A 21,185-nucleotide genomic window follows, 5' to 3' on the forward strand; every position below is an offset into this window, starting at 1 on the left:
TATGTACAGTCATTTTAATAGCTGTATAGAGCAAGCTGTGCCCACTTGAATTAAGAATAAGGCAAACTCAAAAGGCAAGCCACCCTGTTGGAATCACACTATCAATCAGTTATACAAAAGAAAAAAATCTTGACCAAGCATAGGAGCAAGGCTATATACAATAAAAGCCCCACTGACCAATCTAAACAGGCAGCTAAGAGGGTTAATTAATATTACAAAGACTAAATTTGAAAAAAAAAGCATAGCTTTTCAGGCAAAGAGCAACCACAAAGCTTTCAACATCCATAGTAAAGAAATAAAATAATGTACCGGACCTACAAGGCTAAAAGTAAACACACATTATTACCAAAAAATATAAATAGAGTGAGCGCTTTCATGATTATCACATCACTTCTTCAGACAACAGCTATGTCCATAACCTCAGGGGAACTACACAGTAATGCACAGAACTTATTGTAAATGGCCTCACCCATATTGAACCAGGGGCCATTGCCAACCTTTTGGCTGACAGGTTTAACTCAAATCCCCCCCACTTCCCCCCGATAGTCCAACGGAAATACCACATACCACAATCCCCCAACCATTACTAGGAAACAAGTCATCAATGCATTTTCCAAGGCCAAAAAGATTGCATTGATAACATGCTGGGATGTTTAATAAACAGCATAAAACATGACCTCTCTAGTCCATTTGAATCACTTTTCAACTGGAGCCTTCAGTTAGGTTTTGTGCCTAAGGAATGTAAGATGGCTACAGTCATTCCCCTACACAATGGATGTTCAACCACTGATCTGGATGACTACAGGCCCATAAGTCTTACCAGCTTCATTTGTAAGGCCATGGAAAGAATCATCATGGACATGATAAATGAAGATATAGGAAAACTACAAATGCTGGACCCATCACAGTTCAGCTTTGCTAAAGGAGGGTCATGCCTATTAAATCTGGTGGACTTTTTTGAGAAGGTCACCAAAGTACTGAATGAAGAAAATACTATGCGCACAGCTTACCTCAACATGGTTAAAGCTTTTGATACAATATCCCCCGCAGGCTTTATAGACAAGCTCACTAATTAGGTAAAAACCCTATTATCACCCACTGGATAGCCGGCTAGATCACTGATAGGACCCAGAACGTCAAAGAAGGTGAGGCCACCTCCACCAAAAGGCCATTCACTAGCTGAGTCCCCCAGGGTTCAGTACTGGGCCCCCTTCTTTTTGGCATTTATTTCTCTGAAATGGAAGCAAATGCTGAAGATTTATGGCTGACTTAGTTTGCAGATGATTGCAAGCTAGGGGTTATCATCATCTCCCCTGAAGATACTAGCATTCTTCAAGACAGTCTATCTCTAACTATCAAGTGGTGCCAAAGTCATGGTTTTAAACTCAATGCTTAGAAATGCATAATTATGCCTTCGGAGAAGGCAACAATCCCGGCTAATTACCATGTTGATAATACGTCTCTAAGAGTCGTCCCAGTGGTCAGGGATCTGGCTATGCACATAAAGAGTAGCTTTACCTTCAACCATCACATAACATAGCACAGTGGTGAGGCAATCATTTTATGTTGCACAACTTATAAGTAAGGGCCTGGATCCTGGTCCAAAGTGGTCCTTATCCCACTCTGTTCCACCTTTATCAGACCAATCATAAAGTACACTGTTGCCTTTGGTATGTACCTCACCAGGTATATGCAGCAACTAGTGCAACCTCAGAGGTTCCTTACAAAAAGAATACAACATGTAACATAACAAACTTGCCTTATGCAGAGTACCTCAAAGCCCTTTCCCTCTACTCAGTCTCCTCTAGAATGCTGAGGGGTGATCTATGCCTGGCTTACAAGGCATCCGCAAACCACACACTTATGAATCTCCTACATATTCGTAAGTCAAAGAGTACCAGAAATACAAGATCTAGGGACCTGAATTTTGTCTGTAACTTAAACAGAACATGCTGGAGAGACAGATATGTGTCCCAGTGATTGCTCCTCCTATGGGACAAGCTTCACATCCATGTGAAGCTGAGTTTGTCTAGTACCTAGTTTAAGTGCAACCTAGACCAGTGGATAGGGACTATGAAATTTACACTAGGCCTGACACCCATGTCCCAAAGGTTCATCACTGTCTGCATTTTTTTAGATGTTGGTCATACAACTTGCCATATATCCATGTTCTTGCACCATGACATTACTCAAAGGAATATTCTGGCCTGGCAAATAAGTTACAACATTTACACATTCAAATGCATTGTGCTCTGTTTGAAGAGAAGCTGTAGCTTCACCACAAGAAGCTTACATTTATTAAATGCCTTAATGAGTGCTGCAGTGATCCTCATCTAAGCAGAGAGTACTGAGAAGTCAGTATCAACCTGCAGTGACTGCTGATTATAACATATTTTATTCCGTTTGTGGACTTTCAATCACGTGCTCATGTAATCTTCATGCATGGTGCACATTTAATCCAGCAGCAGCTACCCATAATAATTTACCTGTTCTTGTTCCTTGATTGTAATGACCTCTTCCTTTTCTTCACTCCCTCCTACTTTCAAACTTATTTGGCAGCAGCTTGATATCTCTTTTCTGTCTGTTTTATTCTGTGATCCCCTAGTCTTTAATAATGTTAACGTCCTTTCCGTGCTGTCCATAGATCCTTTTGACATTCCTGTTGGATCACCTTCTACCTTTAATTCCCAATTTATGGCTATTATACACTTTATTTCTTCTGTTAACAATCACTGGATCTTTAATTCTCTCTTTTTCCTGTCTTTCCCCCTCTTTTTTATTCTATGTGCAGAAATTCCACGTGTTCTTCCCTTCTTATTAGAACACATTCTTCCAAACCTCAAGTGCTTCCTTTCATATTTCTTGGGTCTATTTACATCTCCATAACATCTGCATAGTTCCTTCTTCTTCCCCTTCACACCATCAGCAATGTTGTTCTTCTTTCTCCCTCCTTTCTACAGTCCTTTGGTGTAAGGTACCATCTATACAAACAGCTCATGGATTGTTCTCCTGCTTCATGTACCATCTGCAACTCTCATGCAGTTCTGAGAATTCTGTGCTAGGCCTTTCTGCTGGTTTTCCAACCCTTTTCTTTTTCCCCATCTGTTCCTTATTTCCCTTACTGATACATCTCCCTCCTTCTTTTCCCTTAAATGTTTGTATTTCCTTAACACATGTCCATTTTACCCATGGTTCTTCTTTACATTTGGCTTATATACATTTGATATCCTACCTTTCATTCTTTTCATTACCCCAGCAGTTTCTAGCTGTACGGAGTGCCACCATTCTTCCTTTAGTAGACCATATGTTGCATTATCTCCTTAGATGGTTCTAATACTGATCCCATCCTATCTCATCTTATATTTCCCAGATCCTGGGTTCATAGGTCCTTACTAGGCTATTGATCCAGGAGTATTTTTAGAAACCTAGCCCTGCACTCCCATGAAGTTTTTAGTCTTTGTAATTTAAGAACAAATAAGGGTACTAAACCAGAGGTGAATTTACAGTTTCCTATCCATTCATCCGTATTATGTTTCAATAGATTAATAAGGGAAATATTTTGTTTATGTGGACAGGAAGACGATTCCAAATAAGTGGTGTTCTATGTAATATATATATATATATATATATATATATATATATATATATATATATATATATATATATATGTATATATACATATATATATATATATATATATACACACATATATATATATATATATATATATATATATATATATATATATATATATATATATATATATCCTGCCAACATGTTATGTTTATGTTGCAGAAGACATTTAAGATCTCTTGAACAAGTGTTTATTCCACCATTGTACTGGCAGATATTCACTAGATCAGAGAGGACAGGGTCTGTTGAGGCCTTGTACACAAGACATAAATCACCCAAGAGTAGCCTGTATAATACTGAGAAGAGGGACAAGGCTTTGAGATGGTCTGTGTTGTTTTTATAATTTAGACTCTTGATTTTCTTGATGATAATGTATTGTAGTCATTTAAATTACGTTAAGTGTTTGGAGAAATACATACTAAAAGGGCATTATACTCAGTGATTGGCCTAAAAAGTGCCAAATACAGTGCAATGATTACATCCCTGGATCTAAACACCATACCTTACTTACAAGCTGCACAATGAAAAAGGACTTTCTATCAATAGTAGATACATGGTGATTGAAGGACAGTTTGTTTTCCACATAGGTTCCCAGGTCTCTAACTACTGGATCAGTTTTCAGGGGTATGTTGTCAATGTGATAGCTAGTCTAGAGTTATGACACCAGCTATCAGCCACAAACTCTTTACATTAGCTTTGACCTCTGAGAAGTAAATGTGAAAGAAAAGTAGGCCACACTGAAGCCTGGGGTAAACCATTAGTGGCAAGACATTTGGAGGAGGTAGGGCCACCTATCTTAATTTCCTAGGTTCTATTTTTGAGTCCAGTTCCTATTCAAGGAGTTACTTAGGGGTTAAAATTTAGCTGGGAAAGGTTATCAACAACACCTGAGTGAGGGAAGGTGTTGAATACCTTTGCAATGTCTAGCTATGCAGCGTGTAATGATTTTTCCTCATCCACTGCTTCAGTAACCTTCTCTAAGAAGTTTACCAGGTTAAACAGACAAGATCTGCCCTTGACAAAACTGAACTGGCATGTGTCAAGAGTTTTCAGGTTAACTATGTGCTTATTTGTTAATTTCACAGTGATCCTTTCCATGGCCTTACAGATGAGACTGGTCAGATGTATGGATCTGTACTTATGCTGGTCCATTATGTCTCACTTTCGTAAATGAGGATGAACATTGCTGTCTTCTTTCATCTGGCACAAATCCTTTTTGAAGACTGATAGTGAATAACCTTTGTATGGGGTTTCGTAAGTCCTGTTTTAGGCTGGTCGGTAGGCAGCCAGTATGTTATCTGACCCCACAGAAACAGTATTCTTAGCCATGGAAAGTGCTTTGAGGATTTCCTCTTGGGAGATTCAAGAGGGTGTAAATATGTAATTTGGAATGTAAGGGGAAATTTGGGAGTGAACATAGATCTTTGTTTACTATTAGCCTGGCTATGTCCTCGGGGTCTGAGTATGTGATATCATTTACTGTTAGTTCTGAGCAATGTTGGACATTGTTTCTGAGCTTTCTAAGTTAAAGAAGGCTTTATGGTTGTCTTTCACTGAATGGATATTTTTACCTCAGCTCTATGTTTGGTTAACTTGATCAGGGCCCAGAGTTCCTTGTTACATTCAGCAACAGCATTTTTGACACCCTCATAGTAACATTTATTATTGCATGCATGATTTTTTAGAGCCTGTTTATATTTGGATTCCATCACATGAATGTATTTTTAACATTAGCATTATATTTGTTGCAGAGGTAGACAGATATAGTTATGCATCTATTCATACGTACAGAAAATGGGGTGGCAAAGGATTCTGCATATACAATAACAGAAAAAAACACCTTCCAGCCAAACTGATACTGGTGCAAAAAATATGCAGAGTTGAATAACCCACAGTCAGTTTATTTCAACAATTACAAAATATAGTCTAGCGCTTTCGTCCAGGAAACCCTGGACTTCATCAGAACCAATAAAACAATTAAAACACACCATTTAAATACAGTAAAACAGCCAATGAAAACATTGGATGTAAAACTTATTAATTAGTAATTTAAAAACACAGGTACAATATACACATGCATATAACATTATAACACTTATAAAAATATTGAACATTTTATATATATATATATATATATATATATATATATATATATGAAATATATATATATATATATATATATATATATATATATATATATATATATATATATATATATATATATTAAAATATAAGGGCTCTATACTTTAAAAATGGCATAATTGAAATGTATTCATTGATTCCAGGGGTGTGGGTAGCATTTAACCTAATTTGCCATTTCATTTCTGCCCTCCCATAATTCATCTCAACAATTTCAAAATGTAGTCTATAGCTTTTGTCCAGGAAACCCTGGACTTCATCAAGAACAATAAAAACAATTAAAACACACATAAATAAAATAAAAAAAGCCAAATAAAAAAAAACATGTTAAAAAAATTATTAAATTAAAAAAAAACACACACAATATACATATATAATATGCATATACATATAAAAAAAAATATATAAAAATATTATATATATATATATATATATATATATATAATATATATATATATATATATATATAATATATATATATATATATAATATATATATATATATATATATAATATATATATATATATATATTATATATATATAATATATATATATATATATGTAGATATATATATATATATATATATATTATATATATATATATATATATATATATATATATATATATATATATATATATAAAATATATATATATATATATTAAAATATAAGGGCTCTATACTTTAAAAATGGCATAATTGAAATGTATTAATTGATTCCAGGGGTGTGGGTAGCATTTAATCTAATTTGCCATTTCATTTCTGCCCTGTCAAGTGTGTTAGCCCAATCACCCCCCTATAATTCATCTCAACAATTTCTAAAATCCCAAATAAAAACCGTGAACAGCCCACACTACTATCCAAATGTCTAAATAAGGCATTGTTGGTATTTTTTTGTCTAATGGCATACAAATGTTCAAAAATTCTCTTGCATGAATGTCAGAACTGTTTTAATTTTTGTATAGGGAAAACAGAAAGGACTCTCCACAGTGGGACAGAAAGCGCTTGACTACATTTTGTAATTGTTGGAATAAAGTGACTGTGAATTATTCAACTCTGCATACTTTTTGCACCAATATCAGTTTGGCTGGAAGGTGTTTTTTTCTGTTCTTAGTACTGTTTTCACCTTTATACACTGTTTGGTTTGCAAATACAATAAGGGCATCATGTTTGAGAGGAATATTGAAATAAGCCAGATCATCAGTCAGATTTCATAGACTTTGCATAATCTCTGAATACTGAGATATTTGAGGATGTCTCTGGCTTCAGTCTTATGGTGAACGTGACTGATTTATGGCACAGTTTAATAAGACAAGATGTTACAACTGGTGGGGAACACAACAGTCCCATATTGGTGGCAAGGATTTTATCTCCTCTAGTGGTGTGTGGACTAAATGGTCCAGAGAGTTTGTATTTTTATATTTTTTCCCCTAACAAATCTGTTTGTTTTTCAATTGAATTGTACAGGTTATAGGTCACATTACAGGTGGGAAACGTTTTGCAATGATTTACTATGGTCTCATTTATTATATATATATATATCACAAAAACCTGGCATTTTAACAAGGCTGTGTACAATTTTTACATCCACTGTAGCTATATAAGTTCAGTAGTACAAATGTACTTCTTTTCATGCATAATAGTGCCCATATGTCTAATTTGGTGTTAGCTTATCTTGTACACAGGAGCTTCAGATTTTAAGAGTTTTAGAGTCCAGCTCTTGTTCTCCTACTTTCCTTCTTACATGCATACTTGTTTGGTGTTAGCTTATCTTGTGCACAGGAGCTTCAGATTTACATGGTTTCTCATGATGTCCCCCTTTCTCCACACATGCTCTCTGCATTGTGTTCTTCTTTAGAGTCCAGCTTTTGTTTTCCTGATTTCCTTCTTACATGGTTTCTCATAATGTCCCCCTTTCCCCACCCCTGCTCTCTGCATTGTGTTCTTATTTAGAGTCCAGCTCTTGTTCTCCTACTTTCCTTCTTACATGGTTTCTCATAATGTCCCCCTTTCCCCACCCCTGCTCTCTGCATTGCATTCTTATTTAGAGTCCAGCTCTTGTTCTCCTACTTTCCTTCTTACATGGTTTCTCATGATGTCCCCCTTTCCCCACCCCTGCTCTCTGCATTGCGTTCTTATTTAGAGTCCAGCTCTTGTTCTCCTACCTCTGCATTGTGTTCTTATTTAGAGTCCAGCTCTTGTTCTCCTACTTTCTTTCTTACATGGTTTCTCATGATGTCCCCCTTTCCCCACCGCTGCTCTCTGCATTGCATTCTTATTTAGAGTCCAGCTCTTGTTCTCCTACTTTCTTTCTTACATGGATTTTCATGATGTCCCCCTTTCCCCACCCATGCTGTCTGCATTGCGTTCTTATTTAGAGTGCAGCTCTTGTTCTCCTACTTCCCTTCTTACATGATTTATCATGCTGTCCCCCTTTCCTCACCCCTGCTCTCTACATTATGTTCTTATTTAGAGTCCAGCTCTTGTTCCCCTACTTTCCTTCTTTCACGGTTTCTCATGATGTCCCCCTTTCCCCAGCCCCGCTCTCTGCATTGTGTTTTTACTTAGAGTCCAGCTCTTGTTCTCCTACTTCCCTTCTTACATGGTTTCTCATGATGTCCCCTTTCCCCACCCCTGCTCTCTGCATTGCATTCTTATTTAGAGTCCAGCTCTTGTTCTCCTACTTTCTTTCTTACATGGTTTCTCATGATGTCCCCCTTTCCCCACCCCTGCTCTCTGCATTGTGTTTTTATTTAGAGTCCAGCTCTTGTTCTCCTACTTCCATCTTACATGGTTTCTCATGATGCCCCCCTTTCCCTACCCCTGCTCTCTGCATTGCGTTCATATTTAGAGTCCAGCCCTTGTTCTCCTACTTTCCTTCTCACATGGTTTCTCATAATGCCCCCCTTTCCCAACCCCTGCTCACTGCATTGTGTCCTTATTTAGAGTCCAGCTCTTGTTCTCCTACTTCCCTTCTTACATGGTTTCTCATAATGTCCCCCTTTCCCCACCCCCTGCTCTCTGCATTGCATTCTTATTTAGAGTCCAGCTCTTGTTCTCCTACTTCCATCTTACATGGTTTCTCATGATGTCCCCCTTTCCCCACCCCTGCTCTCTGCATTGTGTTCTTATTTAGAGTCCAGCTCTTGTTCTCCTACTTTCCTTCTTACATGGTTTCTCATGATGTCCCCCTTTCCCCACCCCTGCTCTCTGCATTGCGTTCTTATTTAGAGTGCAGCTCTTGTTTTCCTACTTTCCTTCTTACATGGTTTCTCATGATGTCCCCCTTTCCCCACCCCTGCTCTCTGCATTGCATTCTTATTTAGAGTCCAGCTCTTGTTCTCCTACTTTCCTTCTTACATGGTTTCTCATGATGTCCCCTTTCCCCACCCCTGCTCTCTGCATTGCGTTCTTATTTAGAGTCCAGCTCTTGTTCTCCTACTTTCCTTCTTACATGGTTTCTCATGATGTCCCCCTTTCTCCACACATGCGCTCTGCATTGCGTTCTTATTTCCCTCCTTCTTCCAAAAACAATCCCATCATCTCTGACCCTGTCATTTTCTTGAGGGCCTCCCACCATTAGGAGATTTATTTTTCTGATTCCCCTTTTTACCTCTCCCTTCTTGTTTGTCCAATTCATAATTTTTAAGTTAGTGAGTAAGTGGCAGCACATTGTAACCCCGTAGTTCTCAACTGTCCAGATCTTCACTACATGACCAAAATGTTGCTTTATATTTTCAGTCTATTCTTTATATAATTTGTGGTTTTCTGACAAATCACTGGGGATTGAAATCACTAAATTATGATATACATTAAAAGTTTCAGATTTCATATTCTTCGGAAAAATGCATGGTAACACAAATCCTATTATTCTTACAACTATCTAAGTTTTTAATAGAAATATTTAAAATATGTTCCAATTTTTGGACATTTGCCCCCATCAGGTTAGGCTTTTGTCCATATTTTTGTGCTAAGAGGTTAAATATATGGAAGTACCCATCCACCCCTTTTCATGCCTAGTCTACCCTCACCTCTGCCATTGTTTGTCTCATTGTCCTTCTACTCATCTTTCCAAGATTTTTTTTTTTTGCTGTTTTGGTTCCGCAGCAGCTCTGATCATTGGTTTTCTGGTGTTACACCTACCACTCCATCTCTCATCCTCGGTACTTCTCACCACACCCCAACCCCTCAGTTTTGTGGCCATGATTGGGAATGAACAACAGTTTTGTACCTGGTTCTATTACCCAGTTTAGGAACCACCAGCACAGTGGGAAGGGTGATGGCAGAGTGGCATCTTGGGAACAGAGAAAGATCTTCAGCAGCAGCATCATGCTTGCTGTTCATAGTTCATATGCTAATACTAGGCTAGCTGCCCTTGCAGGCTATTCTAAGCCTAGCAATTTCCCTTCCAAAGGTAAGAAACAAACCCTGTACCTTGTCTCCATGAGGTAAGCACCTTAATCATTCTGGCTTTTTGTAAGCCCTAACTTCCTCTCCCAATGTGTCAACATCATTAAGCTGGGCAGGCAGTAAGAGAGGAATGCGAAAGTTATACTAGTGGGATAATATATGTAGATGCTATATTTGTAAGGAACAGGTCAGGAACATTTTTCCTTCCAGTGGGTTCTTTAACCATTTGAGCCAAACATTTTTGTTTATAAAATCGAGGAATTTTAGGGCATAGACTACATTTGAAATATAGGTCTCTGAGTTTATCGGTAGGTACCTAAAGTCTCCCAGGATAACAGAATTTTTGTGTATTTGAAGTTCTTCCAATGTATTTAAGAAATTGACATAATTTTCCAGATCCATCAAGAGAGTCCTGTAAAATGTTATGATCTAATAGCTGGTTTTATTTAGTATGAGCTGAATCTCAATATGTTTGGCTTGTAGACCTCTGAAAATCTATCTTGAGGAAATGTGGTCTTTAACAAATATGAATACTCCACCACAGTTCCTATTGGATTTAAAGGTATGGTGTGTGCAAAACCATTGTTCAAAGGGGGTGTTTTCTATGCTTTTGAACCAGGTTTCAGTAATAACACACATGAATGTGCTCCAAATGCAGGATGACCCTGAGGTCAGGCATATTGTTATTTAGACTCCTAGCATTAAGCCATACCACACTAATACAGTCTAGCGATTGTTTGTCCTGTTTTCAGGTTTGAAGATCCATTAGCTGGACTTTACCTAAAAAAGCTAATATGGGGGCAGCAAGGACTTTAGCCAGAATGCAAAAGCCCTGGAATCAGAAGTGAAAGTCATCTTTAGTAAAGCAAATAGGGCTGTACATCAGTTCATCCCATTTTGGCACATACTGGACCTGTCCTCTGTCGCAATGATAGCAGTTTCTCATCCAATTGTTGAAATCAATCATCTTTTCCTTGTACCTTGGCATCATTCCTGTTGAATGTAGAATTCCAGTCAATACCAGAGTTTTTCCTGCAGCATATACAAAGAGCTTAAAAATGTCTCTCTGCATATCCCTTCAGGTTTTGCATTCCAGGACCCCACATAGACCACAATCATGTTGCAGTCATACTTGATCATTTTGAAGGTTACAAGAGCACTTATGACATTGGCAATCTTAGCACCTGAAAGGCCACTCGCCATCACATAATTTTTGTATAACCTTGTGAGAGCAGAGTCTGTCTGTCTTACTATGGTGTCACCAATCACCAGACCACTTTTATGTGCACTTGGTTTGGGGCAAGCTTTTCCCTGGTGAGTCTTAGTTATGAATGCAGTGGTATGTGTTGTACTTTTTAATTTCTGCAGAGACCTATTCTTCTTTGACCTTGGAGGCTTATGCAATAACTGTTTTACAGCCTGAGTATATGGTAATTTTCTATGCATTTTTTTTTGAGTGCAGTTAAGATGTATTGGTGCTCACAGACTGTTTTTTTTTCTTTTTTTGTGAGAGTGATGTCTCTGTGTTAAATATTTCCATCTCTCATAGGTAATTTCTGATAGGGTATGTAGTAGTTCATTGCCCGTAAGCATCGAGCAGTTATACACTGCCTGAGAATACCAATAGCTATGAAGCTTACAACAGAGTGGAAGTTAGCTGATGTTCCATTTACTCCAAGAGTGTAGAAACTTTTAGATATAAGACTTATTTGCATGGTAACACAGAACGAAGAAGCCAAGCCAGTAATCCACTCCAATTAAGCGCTTTTGTCTCCAAGTAGAAACTTCATCAGAATAAAGTTACTATCACCCAACAAATTCTAATATACTTACGTTAATTATCTAATTAACTACACCCTAAACCTCTTAAAGAAAAATACATTTGTAACCCATCCTAAGAATAAAAAACATGGACTAGAAAATTTTAAACATATAAAAAAAATAGCTATGTGTACCTGCCTCTGTATGATCATAACAATAATGTATAACAACCTAGTTGCTCACATTAAAATGCCTCAATCAAAGACTAAAAACATATGTCATGTTTTACATAAAAAATTCCACTTTTAACCTTAAAATTGAACTTACAGAAATTATGCTATTTAACCCAGGGTATTCGGAGGCATTAGCCCTTATTTGTCAGCTAAGCTCTTTTAGTTGCAAATAATCATTAAGTGAACCTCCTCTCTTCCCTAGTTTTACCTGGTCAATAATAATAAACTTAAAACTGTGCCCTTCATGGCATAGTATATGTGCAGCTAAGGCATTTTTTGTGTCTTTTTACCAATGTCATAATAATGTTGGTAAACTCTACTTCTGAAGGCATTAATAGTCTATCCTATGTAAAAACTCAGACATAGAATATAGGGCTACATATACCATGCCTTATTGCTACATGAAAACTTCTTTTGTATTGTGTGTCTACCATAACTGGGTATATATACCTCTTTGGCTTCAATCATGTATTGATATTGTAAACAAAAGCCACATTTTACCATGCCATTCACCTCTCTAATATCCTGTTTTTGTGACTCTTAACATGTTTTTTAAACTCACATCCTTCTTGCAGACAATCTTGGGGGATGTGCCACCCAATTGAAGGTGGTCTTGGTCTATGCTAAAAGCATTCCGATTATGTCTAATAATGTCTCTAATATCTTGGAATTGATTATTATAACTAAAAATTGCAGATTTGTTGTAACTAGTCCCCTCTTTCCAATCTTATCTACCTTGTAAACCACATCTTGTCCCCAATAAGGGGGCAAAATGCCCACTATTCCTTTTCAGGATCACTTATTTTAATATAGTGTTTACATAGGGAAGGGGATACCCTCTTTATTAACATATCCTTCAGCACCTCAATTTGTTGTAGGAATTCATCAAAGTCAGACACCATTCTAGCTAGCCTCACCCCTTGTCCCTTCACTAAGGGCTTCTTTTGATGAAGGGGGTGACAGCTGTCATAATGTAAGAGGGTGTTAGAATATGTAGGTTTTCTGAATATTGTGGATGTAAATTGGTTAATTTCCACATCTTTCCTAATAGTTATATCTAAGTAATTAACTTCTTGCATACTAATTGCATGTGTAAATTCTAAAAATTCTGTACTATTTTCAATGAAAACCAAACATTTATTCAACTTGTCTACATCTCTCTTCCATAAAATAATGATGTCATCCAAATAACGCCCATAGAACGTCCAACATTCTGGAAAGGCACTGTTAAAAATAAATTCCCTTTCCCAAAATGCTAACACAATATTAGCAAACATGGGGGCACACACTGTCCCCATTGCTACTCCTTTACAATGGTTAAATAGCTGTTGTTCAAATGTTATAATGTTGTGGTGGTTGTGTTCAACTTATTTGTATAGTATTAAGTTTGCTGGACACCTTTTTTAATAAATCCTTATGAGTACAAAATATTAAATGTTTCTTTTCCTTGATAAATTCTTATGAGTACAGAATATTATATATTAGTGACTATAAAATGGATTTATAATATAATAGCTAACTGTTGGAGGTGGTCTACTAATGTAGAAATTGTTTACAAAAATATAATTGGTCATAAAGAGATAGCACCTTTACTACAACCTAGTAATAGGGATGACTGAATAGGCTTGCTAGAAATAAAACTTCAGTCGCATTGTCTGTGTCTATAAAGTGCAGAATTGCATGGCGAGTAACTGCTAAGCTAGCAATTTAAGCAAAACAATGAAAAAACAATTTTTAATCAACTTTTGGCTCCAGGCAATAAAACTAGTATTATTTGTAGTAGGGCCTCATGCATTCTCCTGGCTACTACTTTAACTATTATCTTTATGTCTGTATTTATCAGAGAGAGTAGTTTCTGGTCTCAGATGCCACTTTTAAGGGATCAGCACTACCCTTGTTCTCCACATGGAGTTAAAGATCTTCCCTGTGTTTTGTATGTATTTTGCCATATTTATTGCTATCACTTACAACATTCTTCTCCCCATTTTAATTGTGGAATTCTGGACAGAAACAGACAGGTGCCCCTGTTTCCTTACCTCTTCTACTAGCATATATGCATTTTTCCCTGCTGCTGCTTCTGTTCCAGATCATATCCCTCTCCTCTACCTTCACAGTTCCAGTGAGCTACTGCCTCCCTCCCTTGCCTTTCATATATTCCTTGATAGTATTTTCTATAGCATTCCCTTATTTTCACAGTTTCCTGGTCCATTCCTCCTGTTTCCCTATACACCTTAGGGGGTTCCCTTTTCTTTTAATTGGATTTACACCCTTGCTAGTTGCCTTCTTGTTGATTCCACTACCACCCGTTAATACTTCTTTGTGTACCACAGTTCTAGTTCTAACAATGCTATCTTGCTTTCATTTTTTCTCTGTTGTTTGCTTTATTATGGCTAGACATCTTAGGTTTCCCCGATCACTTGCTTAGTACTGTTCCTGTGTTCCATTTTACTTACACTACTGTTTCTTTCTGTAAGTTGTTTGTCTCTATAATCTCCCTTTTCCCTCCTTCCCTTTGAACCCCTGATAGCTTTCTCCTAATTTCTCTGTTTTCCCTGATGTGTCATATTCTTTGTTTGCCTGCTTCCCAATCTTGTTATCTTACTCCTTATTGGTGCCTTGGCCAACTTCCACTCATGCTTTTCCAGTACCCCACTCCGCTTTTTATTTTCTCTGATAGATGCTTCTGTCATGTCTTCTTATACCTTTTATAATATTTTCTTCTTCCATTTTTAACATAGACATCTCAACCCCAAGCCCCTTAACCAGCTATCTCTATTCCTTCTCTTATCACTATCACAGTGTGGTATGACGTGTCTCTCCTGTACTTCTGTCTCTTCCACTACCTGAAGTACCACCCCTGATCCTAATAACCTGCTCAGTCTGCTGACCTTGTCTTGTGGCTACTCTTCCCAACATATGTCTTGCCCTTTCCACTTCCTTATAGTCCCTCCAGGTCTACTTGACTGTGTTCCTTTTTAGCAAATACTCTGTCCTTTTCAGAATTTATTGTCATGTTGCAATAAGGGTGGCTGTGGTGGTGCAGTGGTTAGCATTGCCACCTCAGAGCAAGAGGTTCTCCAGTTCAATCCTCAGCTGGGGTGCCTTCTGTGCAGAGTCTGCATGTCCTCCCTGTGGTGGCGTGGGTTTCCTCTGGGTGCTCTGGTTTCCTCCCAAAACATGCTGTAAGTGGATTGGACACTCTAAATTGGCCTGAGTGCATGCGTGAGTATGTCTTCCATGGAAGGTTGGGCACCAAGCTGGCAACTAGACACTGTAAAACTCCACTGCCAATAATGGGCAGACAGGTGATCTGTTGTGGTGACCCCTAACAGGGAAAAGCCAGAAGAAGATTGTCATGTTGCAATTGACCCATAATCTCCACATTTCCTCTCTCTATCTGCTGTCATCTGTCAAAGATACCTCTGAAAAATTCTTCCTTTTCTCTGTTTAGGGCATATACAGCCCATGTGATTAAGCTGGTATGTGCTATCCTTCTTTCCAAGATAACCCATCTCCCTTTTTTTCAGTTACAACCATTATATCTTTTCTGAACAACTTTTTTATCCACCAACTACCCAAATTCTCCCACGTTTATTGCTCCATTCCACTCTCAAGCAAGAAATGATTATTAAAATGATCCTCTTGATAATAGTCTGGAAACTATATTTTATCCCTTTTTACTAACTTTAGTTTTATTTGTTGCAATACAATTATATCCCAGTTTAATTATTTTAATGTGCATGCATCATCTTCCCTTCAAAAGGACATTCTGATCCTTAGCTGTTGCCTGCACTTAGAACCTTCCTTCCTTCTCCCCCCATTTGAGCAAGAAGTTTCATCCCTCAGCAGGCAAAAAGTCGTCTCAACACACCCAGCAATTAATTATATCCTGTTAGCTTCCTTCTTTTTCTCTGTTCTCCATGCTGAATTTTACATTTGTCTTCCCTGCCTCCCTCTACCTAACATTTGGGTCTTTCTGTTCCTCCTTCCACTGTCTCTTTCTGTTTGTGCTTTCCCACTTTCCTGCTACTTTATAATGTGGAAAATTTTCTTCATATGCCTCCTTCCAGTTATAAGAAGCAACAGTTTAACACTGATGCTCATGTTGTGATAAAACAATCTCTAAAATTCTCCTTCTGGCCCCTTTTCACTTTTATCTACATTATTCCAAAATTTTAAGTAATGGATTACTGCTGTTTCTCTTAGAGTCCAGTATTTCACAACAGATGTGCTTATTAAGATGAATATTTCTCCTTTACTCCCATTGACTTTACTATCCTATGGTTTTCTATGAGGAATATGTGCTTACTATGCAAGTATGTGCCTGTGTAGTGCCACTTTTCTCAAAGGTTTCCTGCATTCATTTTATATCTGGAAGGCTTTTGTCATTTGTTGCAGTCACCCTCATCTTGTTATTTATTCTCTGCTTCATCTGCTCACTTCACATTCTTTGTCCAACTCTTCTATTTTAGTTTTGCTTCTCAACTTCTTTCATCTTCTGTACTATCTTTCTCACTGAATTACCTGCCCTTGTAATACAGCCCCTGCTCCTCTGAGATTCTGTCCACTTTCCGCAGCTCTTCTGATGCCTAGTATACTGCGTCAAAACTCTCAGAAGTGTCAAACACGTTATCTCCCAATTGTCAGTGCTTTCAGCTGCTTCTTTCCCTCCATCTGCATTCCTCCTTCTGTTTTGCAGTGCTTTCAGCTGCTTCTTTCCCTCCATCTGCATTCCTCCTTCTGTTTTGCAGTGCTTTCAGCTGCTTCTTTCCTTCCATCTGCATTCTTCCCCTTCTGTTTTGCAGTGCTTTCAGCTGCTTCTTTCCCTCCATCTGAATTCCTCCCCTTCTGTTTTGCAGTGCTTTCAGCTGCTTTTTTCCCTCCATCTGCATTCCCCCTTCGCAGTGCTGTCAGCTGCTTCTTTCCCTCCATCTGCATTCCTCCCCTTCTGTTCTACTACTCCTGCTGTACTCATTATGCATCAGGCCTTCCTAAGTACAGTCCCTTTCAATCTTGGTCCTCATGTCATTTCTTTTAAAGGTAAATTGTCTTTCTCGTGTACCTTCTTGATATGCTTTTGAATTTCCTGCACCCCATTTTAAACCTGTACAAATGTGCTGCCAACCTTTCATTCCTTATTGTCTTGTTGGCCGATGTCTTTATATCAGATGCTTCCTGCATGTCTTCTGTTTCCATCTCTCACCTGCACCAATGCTCATTGCACTGTCACACCATATTTTTAGAAAGTTTGAGAAACTTCTGTTACTCTGGGTTTTGCTATGCAAACTGTCTGCATACAAATACTTAGTCCTTTTGGCATTATGTAATTTGACTCTTTCTCCTCTCCAGCGTATCACTACAATGACAGGATACCATATTGACTCTGGGATACCCAGTGCTTTCAGTTCATTTAACCTGGGCACTAGGTCTTTTCTGTGTCTGGAAAGAAAATCAAGATCATCAAGAACTTTGACAAGCATCCCATCGCAGTGAAAGATTTTAAAATTTTTGCTTGCCTTAGTACCTCTTCCTTTAGCTCATATCTAAGCAAGCAGGCTAACATGTACCAGTGTGTCCCTTCTCAAAAGTCACCTCTAGCTACTCACTATTTGTATCATTTTAATAATTGTTTCTTGCTTTTTGAACAGTGGAAATCTGTCTCACAATAGATCCATCTCAAATCTTTCCAAGTTCACTTTTGGTATTTTTCATGTATGCCAAAAATATGGATATTATTTCTCCTAGATCTAGTTTCTAAGTCATCCAGTTTGCAACTTTGTCATCAGATTGTATTTTCCAGCTCGACCAGTCTTTGTGTGTTCTTGTATGCAATGGATCCCCAGATAAGCTGTGTCAGTGTTAGAGTGGTAACACCCAGAGTTTTTGTGATCTGTTCGCTACAAATAAAGTAATGCAAGGAGGTTTAACAAACAACAGCATGCCATCCATATCTTCTGCTGTCTTTTTCTATGGTGTTCTATTTAATTGAATAAATCCAAAACAGCTGTCACCAAATGTTTAGTTAGATGGCCTCCCAGCTAATAGTGTGACCAACATTGCAAGGGGGATGTTATGTGCCAGACAGAACAAACTTAACATGTTAACATATTCTACCTCACTGCATGGAATGCTCATTAAAGTTTTACTTTGTACATCAGGGGCTTCCTCAACACTCTGTAGGATCTTCATGAATCCTAGCACCTAACTTCGTGTTACTCCACCCCTGCTAATGGAAATAAAGTTGCTGGATGTTTGTTTTTGTATATTTGCATCTGAAAGGTACCTGTCTACCTAACTGGTTATCTGACTTCAGTAAAACAAAAATGAAAAATAAAAAATACTTATTTCTCAGACCCGTGGTGGTGGTGGTGGTGCTGTGGTAGTGTTGTCACCTCACAGTAAGACGCTGTCCGGTTCGATTCTCAGCTAGAGCATCGTCTGCGTGGAGACATGCGTGAATGGGCATACCTTCATTGAAGGTTGTGCATCAGGGCTGGTAACTCGGCACATAACAATCAACTACCAATCATTAGCAGACTGGAGTTCCGCTGTGGCGACCCCTAACTGCGAAAAGCCAAAAGACACAAACAAACTGATGTAAACCTTGCTGTATTCATAGAGAATATGACTTTTAGAGTGGCATACAACCCCAAAAGCTAAATAAATACTGTCCTGCACCTGCAGTGGGAAAAACTACATTAAAGGACTACAATACTTAAACAGAGAAAATTTAACTAACAGAAGTATGTGCTATCATTTCTGTTTTGTATTACTTTCTGGAATTAGTGTGATGTTTGGATTTTTTTATGCAGAGCAAGTATTTCTTCATCTCTAAAGAAATAACTTCTCTTCTTCTTGGCATGTAACTGTGGTTAATGGAGACTGCTAGGCTTCTCCTTACAAAGCATAACACAAAAATCTAAATAAACTTCACTTAGCAGTAATGAAGACATACAGAAGTAAATAACTGTATATAAGATATTAATCTGTTTTTGTGTTTTAATATCACAGTCTTTCCTAATTACTCGTGACTTTTACCATTATAACATTATAAAATAAAGGTATATAAATTACATTTAATTCCATTTTCCAGTAATAAGTGCAAACTCTGGTCTGGCATATTCTATATCCTATCAGATTTGCATTGCCTCTCTGCCCGTTTCATGGCTACCAATGCAATGTTGTTAATGAAATTGCCATTGTCTGGGAAAATGTCAGTATCCCTTCACCCCGCAACCTGTCTGCCTGCTGCATGTATTTTTGTGTGACAACAGCATTTCTGCAGTGAATCAAAACACAATGTGAAACTGCATACTTCAATATTTCTTTGAATAGTCCCATTATACGATAACACAACTCAGCAAAGTTTCATTGCTGTTATATAACCGCTTAGTTATTTTTATTATTATTATTATTTGGGGGACAGAATATGCATGCATTACTATCTCATATCTATTTTTGATTCATTGTCACATTTACTTCAGTCCCTTATTATTCACAACAGTGAATACCACACCCTTTTCCATCTTCTAGGCATGAATGAAAGGGCATGTGCAATGCTTCCATAGCATTTTTCCTGCAATAGTATATCTAATGGTAAATGTCAGTTGTTCTAGATGGCATGGGCACATATGTTAGACTGTAAAAAAACATTGTATATCTGGTTTAGTAACAAACGTTTCTACAATTTGCTTCACCACTGCATGGCAGTTACTTACATAAACATAAATCATGTTCAGTTTAAGAGTTTAAGAAAAAATGCATTATAGATTTAACTTACCATCTATGCAAATTAGAGAACTCTTCGACATTTCCATTTCTGTACCTTCAGGCTGTCCAAAATAAAATAGTACAGTGTTACTGTGTTAAAGGTGTATTTTAGGAAAAATAAAAATTGTGAATGTCACATCTTTAATTTATGTTATCCCATCATAAAAAATACAATTTCTGTACGGAATAGCAGAAACATCTGAAGGGGATTGCCACTCTCCCAAAAAATAATTGACATCTTGTAAGATGTTTGACGTTAAGTATTCAGCACCTTTTGGCTGATCTGTGTACATGGGGGGAGTCTATACAACACAAAAAATATTAAGCCAACAGTAGGCAGCCTTCTCTACGTAGAGTGCCAAAAATCATGACTGTTGCTCTTGCAAAAGTCTAAGTGGCAGATAGACATGCTGAGGAAGAAAGAATGGAACAGTGATACTTGGATAGGTGCATGTATTTCAAAAACATGGAATACATTTGTCATTAGTTAGTCATTAAATATGTTCCACCTTGTAAGAAATCCTGTTAGAAAGCAAATATTAAAGTGATAATGCTATTAATCAAGATACTATCTGTCGCACCTCTTGTACATACTAATAAGAAGAAAAGTCTCTGGTGTTCATTTAAGAAGTTTATTGCATACAAACACATCAGGATGGATGGCGGGAACATTACATTTAAATGAGCTATCTAACTGACTGACTACTACATACATGTATGCTATCATGTTGGCTGCTCACTCAAAATGGCACTCTTGCTTGCACATGCTCAGTACTTATATGCACGTGCCCACTGTGGAATGCTTCTTAAAGGTATATCACACACTCTGATCTACACTATCCTTGGGCGATCCTCAATGGAGCACCAAGTAATATGTGTTTGAGATTAATTCTTTAGCACTGGTGTCATTGGTTGCACACCCTTTTAGTAAGCTAATATTTTAAAGTTCACATTTCAAAGGCAGTGTCAGCTGAATAAAGCCGATTTCAGACTCAAAGCTGCTATCTCTAATTCATTCTATGATTTTCTGGGAAATCTATTCAGCTTTCAACATTTCTCATTCTATGAAGGTTTCTTCAGGGTTTACTATTGAAATTTTGAATCAGCTTTGGTCAGCTGTGGAAAATGACCTGAAATGTTGAATATGACATTTCGAATAGGAAACCAAAGCAAAACTGAATACATCGACAACCGTGGTTCACTTTGGTTTCCTATTTGAAATCTCACATTTAGCATGACA

At 37.6% G+C, this 21,185-nt stretch overlaps 1 protein-coding gene across 3 annotated transcripts in view; it reads right to left on the reverse strand.

Annotated features, from left to right (window-relative positions):
• Nucleotides 1-21,185, reverse strand: part of LOC122808802 (alpha-2-macroglobulin-like) — a 476,844-nt gene that overhangs the window by 291,730 nt on the left and 163,929 nt on the right. For all 3 annotated transcript variants that reach the window (XM_044079853.1, XM_044079854.1, XM_044079855.1), the window contains one exon: nt 19,956-20,007. In XM_044079853.1, coding sequence (XP_043935788.1) covers nt 19,956-20,007 — 52 coding nt within the window. The remainder of the gene's footprint in view (nt 1-19,955; nt 20,008-21,185) is intronic.

Source organism: Protopterus annectens, chromosome 8.part0, assembly GCF_019279795.1.
Source record: "Protopterus annectens isolate FY-2018-M chromosome 8.part0, PAN1.0, whole genome shotgun sequence".
In the NCBI taxonomy this organism is placed as follows: Eukaryota; Metazoa; Chordata; order Ceratodontiformes; family Protopteridae; genus Protopterus; species Protopterus annectens.